This window comes from Manis javanica, chromosome 2 (assembly GCF_040802235.1).
Source record: "Manis javanica isolate MJ-LG chromosome 2, MJ_LKY, whole genome shotgun sequence".
Lineage (NCBI taxonomy): Eukaryota > Metazoa > Chordata > Mammalia > Pholidota > Manidae > Manis > Manis javanica.
Window position 1 is genome coordinate 19,776,790 of NC_133157.1, and position 19,224 is coordinate 19,796,013.

At 39.2% G+C, this 19,224-nt stretch overlaps 2 protein-coding genes across 9 annotated transcripts in view; one reads left to right on the top strand and one right to left on the bottom strand.

The window, feature by feature from the left end:
* Positions 1–16,385, bottom strand: part of SLC31A1 (solute carrier family 31 member 1) — a 31,053-nt gene extending 14,668 nt beyond the window's left edge. For 2 of the 8 annotated variants that reach the window (XM_017645545.3, XM_017645540.3), the window contains exon 1: positions 16,234–16,385. The gene's annotated coding sequence lies outside the window, so the exon portion shown is untranslated. Of the gene's footprint in view, positions 1–1,488; positions 1,581–2,140; positions 2,159–2,498; positions 2,590–13,626; positions 13,730–14,073; positions 14,418–16,233 lie in introns of those variants that run through there. The other 6 variants (XM_037027347.2, XM_037027348.2, XM_017645543.3 and 3 more) reach the window with 6 other exon arrangements.
* A 113-nt stretch (positions 16,386–16,498) lies between these two features.
* Positions 16,499–19,224, top strand: part of FKBP15 (FKBP prolyl isomerase family member 15) — a 46,296-nt gene continuing 43,570 nt past the window's right edge. Inside the window, 1 exon segment of the mRNA XM_073225997.1 lies at positions 16,499–16,732. Coding sequence (XP_073082098.1) covers positions 16,680–16,732 — 53 coding nt within the window. The 5' untranslated portion in view covers positions 16,499–16,679.

Genomic DNA, 19,224 nt, shown 5'->3' on the forward strand with positions numbered 1-19,224 from the left:
AATTATTAATTCCTTAAATCTGTTAATGACATACTGGGCAAGCTTCAATTTTCTCTCTATGACTTTAATGACTCAGAAATGCTATTTTACAATATTTGATGGATGTGCTTAGGAGTTACTCAATAGCTCTATTATCAAAGTAGTAAATGTAGTGATATAGAAGTACATAGACAAGTTGAACTTCTTAAGGGTTGGAAGGGTACTATGAATTCATATAGTTTTACCTATTCATTTCATAGAAGCCTAGAGTGTGAGACCACAAAGTTCTGGGGAGAATCTAACATTTACATTTTCTGGCCTAATTAGCATTTATAGATATTTTTGCAAAATAATTTTTTTGTGTGTGACAAATGTGAGGAGACTGTAAACAAAACACATACTTGTCTTAAAAGAAGAAAGGAAGAGAACACTTATCTGGAACGACCTTTAAGTGTTGTGAAATGCCAAATCCAGATCCTATACCTGAATTATGTCTCCAGGGCACTAAACCTTGACAAGTCCACTTAAAAGGATAATAGAGAAAACAGCAAACTAAGAAAAGATCAACTTAAAAATGTTTTCACTCTGTACATCTTTCAGGTGAATAACTGCATGGAACCCGAACAAATGACATGGTACAAACAGTGGCATTTCCTTCCTATAATTCCAACTTCATAATCCTATTCTATCCTCACAGTATCTCTTCATGGTTCTGAGGAACCTAGGCACAGAGAGCTTACACAACCTATTCAGTGTTAAACTAGAAAGCTGTGGAGGCACCCTAGCTAGAATCTATGTATGCTTACTCCTGACCCAAGGCTTAATCTGTTAAATCTGCCTTACTGTTTACCCAATGTCACTATTTTGTACTCACAATTGTCACAATTTTGATCATTTTCCTAATCCCAGGTAAATTAGAAGATTTACCTAGCCTGCCTCTGGCCATCAGCAGCTCTGTTACAAAGCTTATCCTAACAGCACCCCTGCCCTCTGTTTATCTTATATAATGCATCAATGACAAATTAATCTCCTAAGGCACAGCTAGCTCTACTTCTCTGCTCAGAAAATTCCACCACCTACTAACTTGTCCATTGTCCATTAACCTCCTTGCTCTGGGTTCACAGATCTTTTAACTAAAAGCTTCAACCTACGTTTCTGCCTACAGGTGCTCTGTGTTCCTCCAACAACTCCAACACCCAAAGTTTCTCCTGTTGCTAGGACATACCCCATGCTTTTCTTTCTGGTATCTTTGTTCACATTGTTTCTTTGGTCCGGAATGCCCATCCTTACAGTGCAACAAATCTTCCTCATCTTCCAAGGTTTAGTTCTAAGACCTCTGAACATTCATAGCACATTGTGCCTCTCCTAATAACTAGGAATAGGTCTTAAAAAATACCGTTTTGATGATCTTTTCAATCTGTGCCTATTTCTGTCATCATGGTAATAAAATGGTACTGAGAAAAGGGAGAAGCACTTGAGTGGAGAATTTCTCCAAAAATTCCTTTTTACCTTCACTAACTGCAGACATTTAATGAGCTCCTCACGGATGCTTCCGCTTCTTGACCCAGCTAAGGAGAGAAGTCTAGCTCCAACAATTAGGCCTGAAAAAAAGATAGATGAGCCATTCTTCATCTATATGCAGACCACCTGAAACTGAAGCCTGAGTGCCCTGTCTGTTAATTTGTGAGTTATGGAAATTTCAGAGTTAGAATGACCTTAGAAATCATTACATGGAGCTCTTCAGCAATATACCAACTCTATAACTGTTCAAACATCCTTAAGGATGTGTCAGGCTAGTGTGTTGCTCCCTTCCAGAAATATACGGAAGCAAATACTCTCTTCCAGCCAAGCCAAGTAAGAAGATGCTCCACAAGAATCTGAATCTTGTTATTTGATGGTGATGATGTTGATAATAGAACCAGTATTCCAAGCTAAACTAGTATTTGTACTCAATGACCATTTACATATATTTCTCAAGCTATAACTCAGGGAAACATGGAGATAGTATCTGTCCTATTCTCCTTCTGGATTGTTACATGATCCAAATGGAATAATGAATGGGAAGAAATACTGATAGAGGAAAAAAGAACATATAACATATGTAAAAGCATTATTATTACTCTGTGAATTCTCAATAATGAAGCTGAAGAAAACTATTCACATCTTGTTTACAGACTGCACTGTAAAGCTGAGGTTCAGGCTATGTACACTCTAATGTACTTTTTAGGTAGGCATTCAATATCTGTTTGCTGAGTAATTCTGAGTCTGGGTCCAATAGTAACTTCATTTACTTTTGTGACATGTTCTTAGGCTTTTTTTTCTGAGCCACAACAATGTAGGTTGTTTCCAAACCTAAGTGCACTTGCAGGATGGGTCTGGATTAAATAAGAATGGCTAGTCATTTTACAGATGGAAAGCTGAGGTTAACTGAGTAGCTGAGGTCCCGTGGCAGCTAGTCTAGTGGCAGTCTTCCATTAGAATCCAGATTCTGCCCTCAGGTCCAGTGTTCTTTCTCTTACTTGTATCACGGTACTTTGATCCAACTATCTTGTATCTTTATTTCTTAACATGAAGTTAGCCATTTTGCTTTCTGGGGGCCACCCCGACAACCTGAGATAAGGAAACAGGGTTGTAGTTTTGAGAGGCTTAGAAAGAAATACAGACATATTTCAACTGAGAGGCAAAAGTGGATACTCCGTACATTTGCGGTAAACCAGGGTCAAGTTATCCAAGTGTCCTGTCAAGTCTATGAAATTCTTGCCCATTAAATTATCCAGGAGGAGCTAAATCTAGTTGTTACCAACCTCCAGAGTAAGCTGTGTCTTGCAATGCTTCATACTATGCTATTTGTGCTAAAATAATACACAATTTGTGCTAAAACTGTTACCTGCAGTATTCTTCATTGCTCTACCTTTATGTGACTCTAAGGAGAGAATGGAGTTCCAAATAGCCCAAGCCAGGCCACATTTCACCATTCTGTTAAAATTCACAAAAGCCTCAGATGCCATTCTACGATATATTTTTTAGTGTTAGACACAGAACTTTTAAAGAATAACTCATAAAAATGTCACTATTTATTCTACTTCCTTAAAATACTAGGTCACCTCTGATTATTATGCCTCTGCATGAATGTTCAAATGCTGAATCTTGTCACAAAAAGTAATCACTACCAACCACTGATTCATCAGTCTTCCGGACACTTCTCAGGCAACATACGGTTTGCAACCCACCTTAATCTTTTGATGACTATTACAATTTAAAAGAATATAAAAGTAGAAATCAGGAAATTCTGGTTCCAGGCTGGGTTTTTCCATTACATCAGTTAATTTAGTCTTTATGGCACAGTTTCCTTAGTTAAGAGAGAATAAATACCTTTAGGGCTTATTCCAATTAGGAAAGTTTAGGTGTGTATAATACTGTACAATGAGAAACAAATGCATACTTGTCTTTTCTAGACACATTCTGATATTAGTTGATATGTTTTAGACATTCTAGCATTTTAATGGCTTTAGCAGTTAACACACACATTTCAGAGCATAGTATTCATGCCATTTTCTAATATTTTCCAATTTACCAATCTTATGCAACCATCTCCTCTGAGAGACACCTTGCTGAAGCAGAAACAAAAAGAGGCCTCCTGGTCCTTAGAGTCGGACTGCTGACTATCATAAGGCTATGCCAGCTTTGGAACTCAGAACAAGTTACAAAACCTGTGTGGGCATAATACATACACATAAAACGGGGATAATAAAATCTCACAATATTGTGAACATCAAATATAAAAATACATATGAAACTGACTAGCACATTAATAACATACATAGTAAATAATAAATATTAATGATTTTCCTCCTAACTCAAGCATTCATCAAAATGTGGCCCAAGGACCTCCTGAATCAGAATCATTTGAGATGTTTAGCTATAGTGAAAATTATGGATCCCACTTTAGACTACTGAATCTCTTCTCAGGGGAATTGGTCTCCAAGTCTAGATACTTACCAAGCTATATAGGGGAATTCTTTATTTATTTTATTTTATTTATTTTTTATTTTGGTATCATTAATCTACAATTACATGAAGGACATTATGTTTACTAGGTTCCCCCCTTCACCAAGTCCCCCCACATTCCCGTTCACAGTCGCTGTCCATCAAAATAGTAAGATGCTGTAAAATCACTACTTGTCACCAAGTTCACAGTCACTGTCCTTCAACATAGTAAGATGCTGTAAAATCACTACTTGTCTTCTCTGTGTTGCGCAGCCCTCCCCGTGCCCCCCCAACACTATACATGCTAATTGTAATGCCCCCTTTCTTTTCTTCCCGCCCTTATCCCTTCCTTCCCACCCCTCCTCCCCAATCCCTTTCCCTTTGGTAACTATAGTCCATTCTTGGGTTCTGTGCTTCTGCTGCTGTTTTGTTCCTTCAGTTTTCTTTTGTTCTTATACTCCATATATGAGTGAAATCATTTGGTACTTGTCTTTCTCCACCTGGCTTATTTCACTGAGCATAATACCCTCTAGCTCCATTCATGTTGTTGCGAATGGTAGGATTTGTTTTTTTCTTATGGCTGAGTAATATTCCATTGTGTATATGTACCACATCTTCTTTATCCATTCATCTACTGATGGACATTAAGGTTGCTTCCATATCTTGGCTATTGTATATCTTGTATATTTTGGCAGCGATAAACATAGGGGTGCATCTGTCTTTTTCAAACTGGAGTGCTACGTTATATAGGGGAATTCTTATACTCTAAAATTCAAGAACTCCAATTCTGAATTATAGAGATGTATAACACAGATATATAGTACACAGAATCTAAGGATTGAATATTTTACAAGAAGTTTAAAAAAAAGAAAGAAAAAGAAAAGAAGAAAAGTCAAGCTTCAACCAGGCACTAAAATAAAGCATTTGTTTATTTTGATACTCCAAAAAGGCACACTCTAGCGTCGTCTCACTTAAAAGGTACACATACCAACACCTAATAATCAAAGAACCTTCTGGGCTAACACTGAATTTAATACCAAATGGCTCATCTTTGGGATTTGAAAGAGGTTTTTTTCACACACTATGTGAATGAAACCCCTTGAGTTCCAGATGAAGGGGAAATCACATACCTTTTGTAGTTTTATTTTTCTAGATTAGTTTCAAAATACAGGAATTGAACTACTAGAAATATAGGAAATGCAGTTTTACAGACTTAAAAAAAATACCCTCTGTGTGAAGAATCTCTGGATATAGTTGCTAACATGACTGACTAATTAGGTCAAGACCTGCTCTCAGCTGAGCATTCACAGATCTATCCCTAACCATGAAACTCCTGCATTTTTGAGATTCAGGGTTCAGTTTGAGATCCTGAATAGCCCACCAAAAACAAACAAACAAACATGAGAAAGCTGTAGGCAAAAAAGACATTTTCCCTTTCTTTCTTATGACAGCTCTCTAAGTACATACTCACACTCCAACTGGTAAAACTGTACCTACTGGTTGTGGGCCCTTGGGCAAATCATTTACTATCTCTTGCCTCAGTTCCAAAATTGGGATAATAAAGATCGCCTACCTCATCAGATTGGTTTAAAGATGGTTATGAGTTCACTGAGTCAACAGCCTGGTGGTTAAAGGGGGGCAAGTTTCTCCTCAAAGATTGGGATGACAGCAGCACCTACCCCAGGGCAGTGTGCATTTAAACACTTACTCAGCACACTGCCTAAACAGTAGCTCTCAATAAATGTTCACTATTGTTACTTCTTAATCTACTGTTCTTTCTAAACTGTTCTTACTCAAAAGCTGAAAGCTAATTTGTAAGGTGAATATTAGAAACTCAGGACAAAAAAGGACTATCTTCCGAAGACACACAGGTGCAGTTCACCACATCATTTGATCTGTCTTTCACCCACTACTTCATAGCTAACCTTTCTAACCTTTGCTGTTCTCATTTTGGGAGTTTGCAGGGTGTGCTAGCTAGTGAATCCTTCCTCTTCCCTTCCCAGGGAGGGATGTAACTTCAGCTATGCTGTATCAGGTGGTCAGTAATTTGCTTCAGTTTGATTCTAACCCGCACCTGTATTCTTTGAAATTTCTCAAAGTTTCAGGCTTCTCTCACTCTCTCCACTTTCAAATTATAAAACATGCTTTTAATAGGCACTTCCAAGCAATTCTCTGACACCAGTTGGGTGCCCTACAATTCAACTCTGCTCTGTATAATCTACCCAGAGATAGCATCAAATTCTACAGGTTAAGGGCTCAGTTCCACAAGGCTGCACTCCACCTCAGATGCCAATCACAAGCCCAGGTTGTTACCTATACTTCTGACTGACTGGTTATATAAATCAGAGATTTCCACAACCCCTTCTCCTTAGGTTTGATTAATTTGCTAGAGCAGCTCATAGAACTAAGGAAACCTGTTTTTTTCACTAGATCATTGATAAATTTTGAAGGATATTAAAGGATAAGAATCAACCATTAGCCACAAGAAGAAAACAAATCCTACCATTTGCAACAACATGGATGGAGCTAGAGGGTATTATATTCAGTGAAATACACCAGGTGGAGAAAGTCAAGTACCAGATGATTTCACTCATATATGTAGTATAAGAACAAAGCAAAAACTGAAGGAACAAAACAGCAGCAGAATCACAGAACCCAAGAATGGACTAGCAGTTACCAGAGGGAAAGGGACTGGGGAGGATGGGTGGGAAGGGAGGGATGAGGAGGTGGGTAAGAAAGGAGGCATTATGATTAGCATGTATAATGTGGGGGGAGGCACGGGGAGGGATGTGCAACACAGAGAAGACAAGTAGTGACTCCACAGAATCTTACTATGCTGATGGACAGTGACTGTAATGGGGTTTGTGGGGAGGACTTGGTGAAGGGGAGAGCCTAGTAAACATAATGTTCCTCATGTAATTGTAGATTAATGATACAAAAAAAAAGATTCAACCATTAGATGAAGAGATACTAGGGGGAGGTCCTGAATAAAGGACCTCTGTCCTTGTTGAGTCTGAGGCCTGGCACAGAGGTGTCCTTAGTGTTCTGGTTCCCTAACCTGGAAACTCTCTGAACCCTGCTCTTTTGGGTTTTTAAGGAGTTTATTGGATTTCACATAGGTATGATTGGTTAATTCATTGGTCATTAGTGACTGAACTCAATCTCCAGTCCCACTCCCCTCCCCAAAGGTTGGCTAAAAGTTCCAATGCTCTAACCACAAGGGTTGACTTTCCTGGCAACCAGCCCCCATCCTTAGGAAATCCCAAAGGTTTTAGGAGCTCTGTGCCAAAAACAGGATGGAAACCAAATATATATTCTTATTATAAATTACAGTATCACAACTTAAAAAATTTTTAAATATTTCTATAGGATTTTGAGAAGGAAAAGGAATGTGCTCAAAATGCCATCTTGAAATGGAAACTATTTTTTTGTCCACCTTAAGTTTTCTATATTCCAGTTTAAGAGTAGGTCAAGTGTGGTAATTCTACCCTTTAATTCTAAGCTGCATCATAGCACCATACACCTTGTGGTATGTCTGAAACCATAATAAAGGAAATTCTTTTCATGGCTAGTTACTAGAAAGCCCAAGGGCCATTTTTTGAAAAGTTGTCCAAATAACAGGCAGAAAGAAGCCTAGCGAGGTATCTAGTTTGAGCTAGACAGCAGTGCTTTTCCCTGGGAATGTGGCATTAAAGAAAGCTTACATTTGAGAACAGAGGACTTACATGGGTAAACTGCATATTAGGCCCTTTAATCCTCTCATCTATAACTATAAGAGTTATAGTCCACAAATGAACCTATTTATCTTCTGTCCCACAGAGTGTATCAGAGCTATTTCACAGAGAAGTTTATGAGTGCTTAAAGCATGGTCCACAGACAAGTCTCTTTGTTTTGAAATTTAAAAAGTCAAAAGTAATCAAATTGTCCTTTCTAAACATACAACTTCATTCATTTATAAGCCAAGTTTGTATGCATCTAATACTCACTTTGGTCTTTATAATTTCATACATATGAGATTTGTGGGAATAAAAAGATGTATGTTTATTTTGAATTGCATATTCCTAGGCTATGCCTACTGAGTATGTCTAACTCCACAGCTACTATTGTAACTATGAGTGTAGCTAAATAAATAATGTTCCAAATTCTTAACTGCAGCACAAGGAATGGCAATGGGAACCAGAAGGGTATGTATGTGTACATTTACTTAAACATACACAGACACATACTCCTCTTTAAGATAATTTACTTGGTCTTTCGTCCCTTCCTGAGTCATATTCAGGAAGTGAGCAAAGGGTTGGAAGGTATGTCACACTGTTCAGGGAAAAGGAGGGATATGTCACCTTAGAGCGTAGCAAAGTAGAGGCTAGGTCATCTGACATCCAGCCAAACTCATTTCAACAAGTATTTATTAAGCATACTCCGTACCAGAGGCTATGTGAAATTCAGAGATGAAAAGGATGGAAACTAAAACCTGCTATTTACAGAGCATATTTCACAAATAGCTTAAGGAACCTAGAGAGAATGACAGGTTAAGAAAGGGAAGGAAGGAAGGTTATTAGGTCTAGTCAAGAAAGTATGAGGGTTGATAGGATTCTTATCTGCTTTATGGTTATAAAAAAACCTGAGAAGCCAGTACAAAACACATATAAACAGAAAGATATTAGTTAGGCGCTCTTTTTTTGTCTTTCCACTTTCATTCCCTACATGGACTTTAATAAACAGATCATCTTCTCAGTCCTCTATGTGTAACATAAGTACGAGTACAAGTCTTTGGGAGACAGTCCTTTTTTGTACTGAGTTTCTAATATTCACCTTACAAATTAGCTTTCAGCTTTTGAGTAATATCACACTGAACAGCTAGAAAAATCTATAGGATATGATGTAGATGACTTTTATCAAGTTTGCAATTCAACATCACTTTAGTGAGGTTGCCCACGTTTGGCCCTTCCTTAAGATGGAATCTCTGAATAGTAAGAAATAAAAATTTAGATGTTTTCAAGAAAATGATACCTTCTCACCTCTTTCACTATTCATTTATAATTAAAATCTCACTGCACATCAGAACTAGAAGAGTTTTTATCAGTCTGATGACATACCCTCTAAGCCAGCAATTCCACTTCTAAGTATCCATCCTACAGATACACCGACACATGTCAAATGTTATAGGAACAAAGTTATTTGTCATAGGACTGTCTCCAATAGCAAAATATCTGCCTAGGGCACTGATTAAATAAATTACCATATTTCCATAAAATGGAATACTTTGCAGCCATAAACAAAAATGAGGAAGCTGTTTATGTACTTGATGATCTTCATCTTGATGAGATGAAAAAAGAGGTGCATTGTGTGCTATCACTTGTAAAAAATTTTAAAAGGGAAAAAAGTATATACGTATTGTTTGCAAACTATACTACCTATACTACCTCTGGGGGAGGGAGCACAAGAAAGTGGTAACATTGTCATCCCAGGAGGAAACTGTCAGATACGTAAAGCACATTTTTCACTAAATATTCTCGTGTACCCTTTGAATTGTGAACTATGTGAATATATTTCCTATTTCAAAAAATTAAATGATCAAGCCTAACTCCTTCATTTTACAGAGGGGGAACTGAACCGATAACCTCTGCTTCTCATATAAAGCTTCTGTAACACTATGCTAACCATTTTCCCCAGCCCTCCCAGTTGAGATGGTTTGCCGGGAAGCAACTAAGCAGGAGGGATTTCAGAGCTTTACATATCCTGGCAAATTACACAGAAGCTCCTGTTTCTCTTGCCCACTCTCATCTTTCTGTACAAAGAAGATTAAGTGTACAACTACATTCTTCATAAAGGCCTTTTTTACAAAAGCTTTTATTTTGCTTTGTCCGAATAGGACAACTCAAATTTGATATGTTAAACAAACAAACTGAAAAGGTCTTTTGGTTATGCAATGATAGAAGGACCTAAGTCCAATGGGGAATGGATCTCCTGGCTACTAAACTCTATTTCTCAGATACCTTTTGTTGTTGGTTAAGCCATATCCCAGAATAAAGCAATCACAAGATGCACCGTTTCATACTCCTCTTACTGGATCCTTTTGTAGTCTTGACACAATTCCAATGTGCTAACCATAAGGGTTATAGTATGATTTATGTAAATATTTAAGATGGTTTTATAGTGTGAAAGGAGTGGAGAAAACACTGCTTAGATATCAGAGGCTCTGAGGTGCAGACACACATTGCAGTGTCTTAGCCATGTGACATTGAGCAAATCACGTAAACCCAAGCACGAGTGTCCTTATTGCAAAATGGATATAAAAATACATACATACCCTGCCAATCTCACCAGGTTAAGAGGATCAAATCAAATACATCGAAATACTTTTCTAATTCTAAGTTATAGTAAATATGAAATATTAGTAATAGCCTCCTTACTCTAATTAGATAACAAAATTAATCTCTGAAAGGAGATGTCCAAGTCACATATAGAGCTCATTTTTGTGTCATTTAGAGTATTCAGCCTCTTATACTTTGATTTAAAGGACACTAGCTAGTCAGACACATACATTGCCAGAGCATTGCCTTCTTGTTATAATCAAAGGCAGATACAAGGTCTCTCTTACTTAAACTTTCCTATAGTTATACTATATAGGATTTTACCAGTCTAGATCACAACATTGTTAGTTTGCCTGTGGAAAATACTGGCAATTAATTTGGTGTGAGATAGAAACCAGAACACCTTTTAACTGTTCCTTTTTTAATTCCTCCCTCCCTTTAGTTAATAAAGTATGATTTAATGAAAATGCACTGAGAGAATATAAATGAAAATGAGACAAGTTGTTCAATACCTCAGACTGAGGCTGCATGGTATGGTGAAAAAGTACTCAGCTCTAGATCAGAAGACCTAGGTTCTATAGATTTGGCTCTTGGATCTTATTATCTGTATGATCCCAAAAAACTCACTCTCTTCATTTACTCATTTACTCATTCATTCATTCAGGTTATTGTGTACCTATTGCGTGAAGGTATGATGAACCTCTAGCCTCAAGTCCAGTCTGATGGAGGGATACATATGAAAAATTAAAATATAGCATTAGATGTACTAAGATATAGATTATGCACAGGGTTGTGTGGGAGCAGATAAAAAGCCATCAGAAAATGTAGGGGAGAGGAAAGGGGGCCTGCGGGTACATCATAAGTAGCATCCCTCTCTCTTTCATTGCATAAATCGAACAGCTATTTCTAAGTGCTCTAAACTGCTTCAAAATTATTATAAACATTCAACACAGTTCTATTAAAAACTCTACTACCTATTTAGGGAAACACTCAACCTGGCTAAAAAAAGTCAGCTGACATTTCACTGGTTGCTAGTTTTGGTCTCTTTAAGAGTTCCCTCCAAAGCATTTCTTGTTTACTTTTGCAGTGCAGCTTTCCACTTCATTATGCTCTACTGCATAATGTTCTCAGCCTACAAAAGCAGGTTGTATACAAAAACGTACGGCCTTTGTGTAAAGGAAAAGAGGTAGGGTGGACCCTTCTCAAGCCTTTCCTTCTCTGCAGGGCTCTGTATTCCTAAGGATGGGCCCCTCCTCTGATTGGGGATGTTACCTAAGTCATGAAATTATATTACTCAAAGCAAGAGAACTTCAAAAGCACTTCCTTCCCAGGCCCTACTGTAAGATTTTTTTTGGCATAAGCTTCTCATTTTAATGTGTTAAATATCAGACTACTGATGACTTCTCATACTTCTCATACACACTACAGAAAACTTTTGATTTTTTTTAATGGCTTTATAATGCTAAAAGGTGCATGTAGGAGTGCAGGATCAGCAACCAGTCCTCTCTCCTACCTCCCTTTTCCCCCAGTCATGCCTTTACCAACTTTATTGGCTGGGTGCTGCCTGGGCACTGATTTTATCTGACATCTACTTGTTGAGGTCATCTTGTCACTGTAAACTCTTGCTTTTCCAGTAATCATTATGTCACCTTTTTCTCTTTTGTAGCACTCCTGGTGAGAAAGGTGCAAAAAGGAGTCAATAGCAGAGTCAAATTGGAACAAGAAGAGGAAGAGACTTAAGTAGCAGAGACTCTTAAGAGTATGATATAAATTGTCACCTGCAGAATAGTCACTTAATTTTACTCAGCATTCAGTCTAGAAACTTAATTTTTCTCAATTCAAAATTGAGATTATAATCGAAAGAAAAACTAGATTAAAGCTTTTAACAGGTGCCACAGGTAGTGTTTACCATACCTTATCTTCTTCAATCTTCACAACTCCACATTCTAAGGACTATTAGAAAAATGAAGCGGCCACTCACATGGAATAGGACTAGGGAGACTTTTACTTCTTACTTCATACACACCTAAACCATTTGAATTTTTTTATATCAATCATGTCATTTAGAATAAAAAATTCCATTTCCACCTGGGCTAAGTACAAACTCATCACCTTGGCCTTCAAGGTATTTGACAAATATGGCTTTGGTCTCCTCTTAAATTTTAATCGACTACTTTCCTATGTGTACTGTTCTAGCAAAATATCTTAACCAACTCTCTTAACCAACCTGACTGATTAACACACTAGCCAGGCTATTCTCCAATATCATGGGAGCAACACTTCTATTCTCCCTCAGGGAAGTTAAGTGTTTACCAAGGGTGTCAGTTGTTTGTTCACAAACCAACTTATGCCAGTTGGGCTTATGATTATAAACATGTAAGTTAACACAATACTATGTAAAGCAATGAAGTATAAATGAGAAGAGAAAAACAACAGCAGCAGCTAATATTGAGCATTAACCGCTAGGCTCTATGTGCTTTACATGAATTAACTCCTATAATCTTCATAAGAACGGGAAGAACTAGATGCTATCATTGTCCCTATTTTACAAAGAAGGAAACGGGGCAACTTGCCCAAGGCCTATACACTAAGAAAAGGCAAAACAATTTGGCTCCAGAGCTTAAAAATGTCACTACTATACTACACGAACTCCCTAGTAGTCACTTATGTGAAAACCAAGTTGGAAGCTTTTGAAAGACTAGGTAAAGGTAAGTCTCACAGATACTCACACCTACTCAACTCAACCTTCTATCTGAAAGTAGCCATAGATAATACGTAAACAAATGAGAGTGGCTGGGTTCTAATAACACTGTATTTACAGAAACAGGCAGCAGCCTAGGACAAGATTTAGCTCTCGTGCTGTAGTTTGCAGATCCCTGAAACCCACACTCCAAGAAAAGGTTTATGTTGAAAGAATGGCAAAAAGATGTTTATGTTTTAAGTTAAAGTGTTTAAGGTCTGTAACTAAATCTGTATGATTCCCTGCTTTAACTTACCTTTTCAGTTGACCAACTATTGGCCCTAATAGCATCAGAAAAGAGGGCAACTCTTCTAAGAAATCTACGCATTCTTTCCTGCCTTTGTGCTTTTGCCAAGGCCATCCCCTCAACCTGGAAAGCCTTACTTTCTCGCTTCCGCTTGGAATCCCATTCTTCTTCAAAGCCCATTATCTAACCCCCACATCCTCCTCCAAACTAGTTATGATCTTTTCTTCCTTTGAAATCCTATACGAATTAATTTCACTTATGGGACTAACTTTGCTACGTCTTCTATTATGGTTATTTATATACTTCAATTATCCTCATTATTCAACTACAAGCACTGTGAGAACAGGATAATGACTTACTCATTTTCCTATAACAGGCAACATCCAGCATAGTACCTTATACATCGCAGGTTTTCTGTTATTTCTTGAATTGTGTTTTCTGACATTCTTCTGTTTTCAGTGACTGAATAGAAAGAATACTACATTGACCCTCCCAAACCTATATTCAATTCATATCTTTATCACTACACCTATGATCCAACTTGGTTATAACTTTCAACTATTCATTTTAAAATTTATTCATTAGTACAGATTAGTATGGGCATACCTGTATATAAAAATTGTCATTTTTATAGCACAATTGCTTATAATTTAAAAGGAACTGTTAAAATTGCTGCTTCTTGGTTAATCTTTACGGGATTGATACATTTTATAAATACATTGAAAAGCTGTGTACTTAAGCAAAAATCAAACAAACAAACAAAAATGCTTAATTCAAATTTGTTATTAAGATTGTGCCTTACTTACCTCTGTATCCCAGCAGTGCTTAGTGGATATCTGATTCTAACGCACTCCTTTTACAAGGTGTTTATGGAGCCTGGCAGGCTGGGATAGGAATTTAGGTTTCCTGAATTCTAGTTCAATATTCTAATTTGGGAAGACAGTGGCTTTTTAGGTCTATCCAATTCTGCAATTCAAGTCTGAAAGACTGAGGAAGACTCATTACCATCTTTTCCTTCCTCATACTTCCAATCAAAATCAGCAGCTGGGTTCCCATAATGGTGATCTGCGCAGGAGTATATGTGGTGTCCCAATCACTGAAAAGCCTGGTCCACATTTTAGGTTCCTGCCTATTTAAAAAGACTACTGAACACCCTGAATAAAACAACCTGACTCAAGAATGCAAGATAGGAGCTCAAGTGATCCTTCAGCATTTTGAAAAAATCACTACGCAGATGTTACAGTGCTAGAATGATCACCAGTACTGGGACTGGGGTTAGAAAGAGCTAAATTACTTGTGCAGTTCACCTTTTTTTTTCTCCTGAGAAGTAGCCAAGGTCATGTTCTAAACAGACCAACTGCAGAGGGTCCAATTCCAGTGCTTAGATTCCAGTTGCATCATTGCTTTAACACGGTCAGCCTCCGAAGCTTTAACCATCTTAATCTGTACAATAAACACAGGAAGCAGACGACCGCACTATCCCTCAGTTTAATAGAGGAATACTTTACTAAAAAATTTAGTTACATACAGTATTTCTAGCTATCCCATTCCTGCCTTTTCCCCTCCCCTAGAGCTTTAAAAAATAATAAAATAATCTTCAATCAGTGAAAGAAATTAAGCAACCCAGACAGTTCACAGCTAGGACAGCATTTTTATCTTTCTGGAAGCTACCTATAAAAGACAAGAACTACCTCTGGGCTCTCTCGGTCACACGGGGAAAAATTCCCAAGTGCGCAAACCAAGGAAAAGGGAAAAGGATTAATCCCATTGCTCAATCTAACAAAGAATTAATAAGAATCCACTATGAGTAAGAAGGAATAGTCCTCTGACACAGGAGACAGACAAGATGAATAAAACCGTCCCTGTCTTTGAGGAAACTTACAATTTAGAAGTACACAGACTAATAAAACACAGAACAAGGGAAGTGCCTAGAGGTACAAAGTTCTCCGGGAAAAGGCTATCAATCACTTCACTTCAATTTCATGCTGATCAATTAAAACATTCAGGTAAGGGACACCTGTTGCGCTAACGTGATTGAGAAGCCTGAGTGAAAGAACTCTAGTGAGATCTATAGGCATGGACACTATAGCGGACATTATCGGCTTATCCATTACTTGGCTAAGCCCGGCCTGCCCAAAGATTGTTCCAAGAATTGTATCAGGTTAACCAAACAAAATACTTATATAAGATACAGACAGGTTGGAAATCAGCAACAGAGAAATCGGCAACAGTGGATGTGGACTTGGGTCTGTGGCAGGAAGACTAAACAAAACTCATGCCAAGGTTGGAGTGGGGATTTTTCAGCTTCTACAGTTTCCTCCTTTTCATCACCCACCAACAGAATATCCCAGCTCTCCTTCACCTCATCTGCATAGGTGGACTCTAGAGAGAGGACTTCTCTCCAGACGTATGCCACAGTCTAACCATAACCACTCTGCAAGAGTACACAGTGTTCAAAGGCTGATAAGTTTCTTGTTCACTGATCAGCTCACTAAGTCTTGAATGAATAGATCAGGGATCCAGCCCAGTCTGCTTTACTCCGTGTGACCTCGGACTAGTCATCCAAGTGATCATTCCCTTATTTCCCGATCTGTCAATTCTGGGATAAGAAGAGACTGGGATTGAATTCAGTGACCTCTGAGATCTAAAAGCTTCTTGATCAGCACTGGACAAATATCCCGTTGAATAAACAGCGAGGTCGGCCACAGGGACAAATGGTAAGAGGCATAAGGCCCGTTTTATAGACGGGGAAACTGAGGCACCGAACACCCTGACCCCAGGTCATTCCAACTACGTCACCGCAGGGGCCGGGCCGGACGCTGGTCTCCAGACTGCAAGTTCCGGGCCCTTTTTCCTTTGGCCGAGCAAAATGAGTGGCGCTGAAGCGGGGGTGGCGGGGAGTCCTTGTCCCGGAGGGGAAAGAAATGTGCCCGTGTCAGGCTTGCGACGGGCGGAGGATGCCTTACCTTCCCAGATCGAGCCTCGCCACCAGCGTCTCCCTCTCACAACCTTAAACCGTCAACCCTCCAGCACTCTTCTTAAGCCCCCTCCACTTCTGCCGGCTTGACGTGTCCACGACCGCCACGGAGGCCACCGACTCCCGCCCCTACCCCGCCCCTATCCCGCCCCCTGCTTCGCTGGCCAATCCTTGAGCAGGATTTCGGAGCTCCCGCGGATTTCGTCGCCTCTGCGGCTGAAGAGGCCGTACGTCACGAGCGCGCGTGCCCGCGAGGTCCTCCTATTTGCCTTTGCCCCATCTTCTCCGGAGCTTGGTCTCCTCTCCGCGAGGCCACCATGCGATAGTTTGTTCTGCCGGAAAGCAGCACGCCGCCGCGGCATTTCGCGACGTAGGTGGGGCAAGCTCCTGGAAGCACTCCGACTTCCTCCTTCCAGCCCGGCTAAAGTCGGCGCAATGTTTGGTGCAGGCGACGAAGACGACTCCGATTTCCTCTCGCCTAGCGGCGGGTGAGTGACTGCGGAGCTTGGGACAGAGGGTGTGTCTGAGAGAGTCGTGCAAATGGTTGCAAGGGTCTCTCTTATGAGACATCCTCCCAACTTCCGGGTCCAGACCCTTGCCACCTTCCGGTTCTCTACAGGTACCAAAATATGGGCTGAGCTCGAAAGTGCGCGGTGTGCATCCACCTGGATTCTTACCTGGCGTCTCCCCTGACACGCAATATGACCCTGGGATTCGCCTTTTTCTTTCTGGGTCACTGTATCCTATGAAATGGGGTTGATTACTGATGGGAACACCTGCCTCCGTTTTTATAGGAGTCAGCCGGGGCTGATTCGAGACTTTTCTCCATGGCCTTGGTGGTGACACTTCATAATTGTCCCTGGTGGGTTAACTTCAGCATTCTTAAAGGCCCAGCTCGTATGTCACCTTTTTGGTGCTTTCTCTTCTCCTACAGACCCAGGCAGAAAATTGCTTTCTCTTCTTTGATCCCACAGCTAGGAGTGTTTATCTCTACCCATGCACACCAAACCTCCTCGATTACGAGCCCCAACAGGACAGTGGCTGCTTATGTTGTTCATCCCTGTCTAGCGCTTAATGCACTACCTGGCACATGTGAGTGCTCAGGAAATGTCCACCGTATGAATAATAGCTGAAAAATTGCGCTCTAAAGCTTAAAACCAGTGTAAGAGACTGTGGTTGTTATTTCCTGCCCCATATCAGTATATTACTTGCTTGGGTTATGTAATGACTTAAAAGAGGTAGGGCTTTGTCTCTTCCAGTAATCAGTTTCCCTTTTCCCTTGTGTTATGGACAGCCTGACTCCCTTCAAACTTGTGAGCTGCTGAGTTCTGACCCATGCAGAGCCTTTCATTGAACGTCAGTTTAGCAAGTTTAAGAATGTATTGAAGAATACCAGTACACCAACATATACCCCTCATTCTACTAAATGCTGACAGGATACAAAGATGATTAAGTTGCTGTGTTTGCCCTCAAGTTGCTTCCAGTCAGTCCTGTGAGAAAGTTCAATACAGAAATGAATTCAGTACATGAATTACTACAAAATGATATTGGCTGTCTTGGATCTTAAATAGATTCTTTTGACTTACACTGTGACCAGCTCTGTGTTACCTATCATTAAGTCCTCTTCACTCCCATCACCCTGTTCCACACTTCCACCCACTTTAAATGGCCTTCATCCACCTAGTTCCGCTATGGGTTCTTTCAGTTGCTCAGTTATTTTAGACTTAAGCTGTGCTTTGGTTCCTTCTTTTCCCTGTTCCACCCAAAACATTCACTAAAATTTCCACACAGCCCAGCTTGCTGATGTTGACTGTGTAGTCAACCTCTGCCTTAGGCTTAACTTACCTATTAAAAAAAATGAGATGATCTAACAAATAGATTCAGCTGAAAATAAAGTGATGAACCCAATTTAAACATGGGCAGAAGATTTAAAGAGATATTTCTCCAAAGATGTACAAATTTCCAATATGTATATGAGAAGATGTTCAACATCATTAGTCATTAAGGCAATGCAAATCAAATTATGATAACCACTTTACACCCACTAGGATGGCTATTATCAGAAGACAGACTGTAATGTGTTGGTAAGGATGTGGAGAAATTGGAACCAAATACAGACAGTTCTCACTTTGTACAGTGGTGTGTTACTGCAAATATGACCATGCAAGCCAAAAAAAGCACTCTTCATAATCAATGAGAAAGATTACAGTTGTTCAGTGGCCTGTAAACATTTTGGTCAAAACAAGGTCTTAATATTGGTACATTGAGAATTAAAGTGTTTCATTTCTTTTTAAAAAACTTATAAAGAAAAAATGTCAAGAGTGCTTGGTTTCTTTGTATAACTTTTGATACAGAGTGAGAATTTTCTCTATGCCTTCGTAAATTGTCATACTTCTAAGTTTGGCTTAGGTTCCAACATTCTATCCTTTGTGTTTTCATTGTTGTGAAATGCTTTCCAAGAGTTCCTTTGAAGTTTTTTGTCCATGTAATTTCTTCTGGGACATTCGTCATAGCCACTTATATTGATGTTTGCCTTCACTAAATTCCTCTGGCTGAATATCTAGAGTCTCTCAAACAGCAGTAGTGTCAACAATTCCACAGTTTACTGTTTATTTTATACAATGCCATTTGTATTTGACCTCAGTTTCCCTCCTATCATTATCACTTTAGTGTTTTAGCTGCACTAGTATCTTTTTTGGCCAATTCCCTCTTTTTGTAAAATGTCTATTTTTGTAAAATGTCACATGGGTTTATCACTGGGAAACGAGACAGCACAACTACAAGCCTTGCTCTCTGTCCTTGCTGACTGAATAACAGGGGTGCAATGTCCAGTTACTGACAGACTTTGAAAGAAGTGACATAATTGGTCAGTGATCATGGCACGCATCTGTTATGTAGTGATTTGTGGACTGAAGAGCTAGCTACAGAGCTTGCACTTTATAAACTACTCAGAGTTAATATGCCATCACAAGTGAAATCT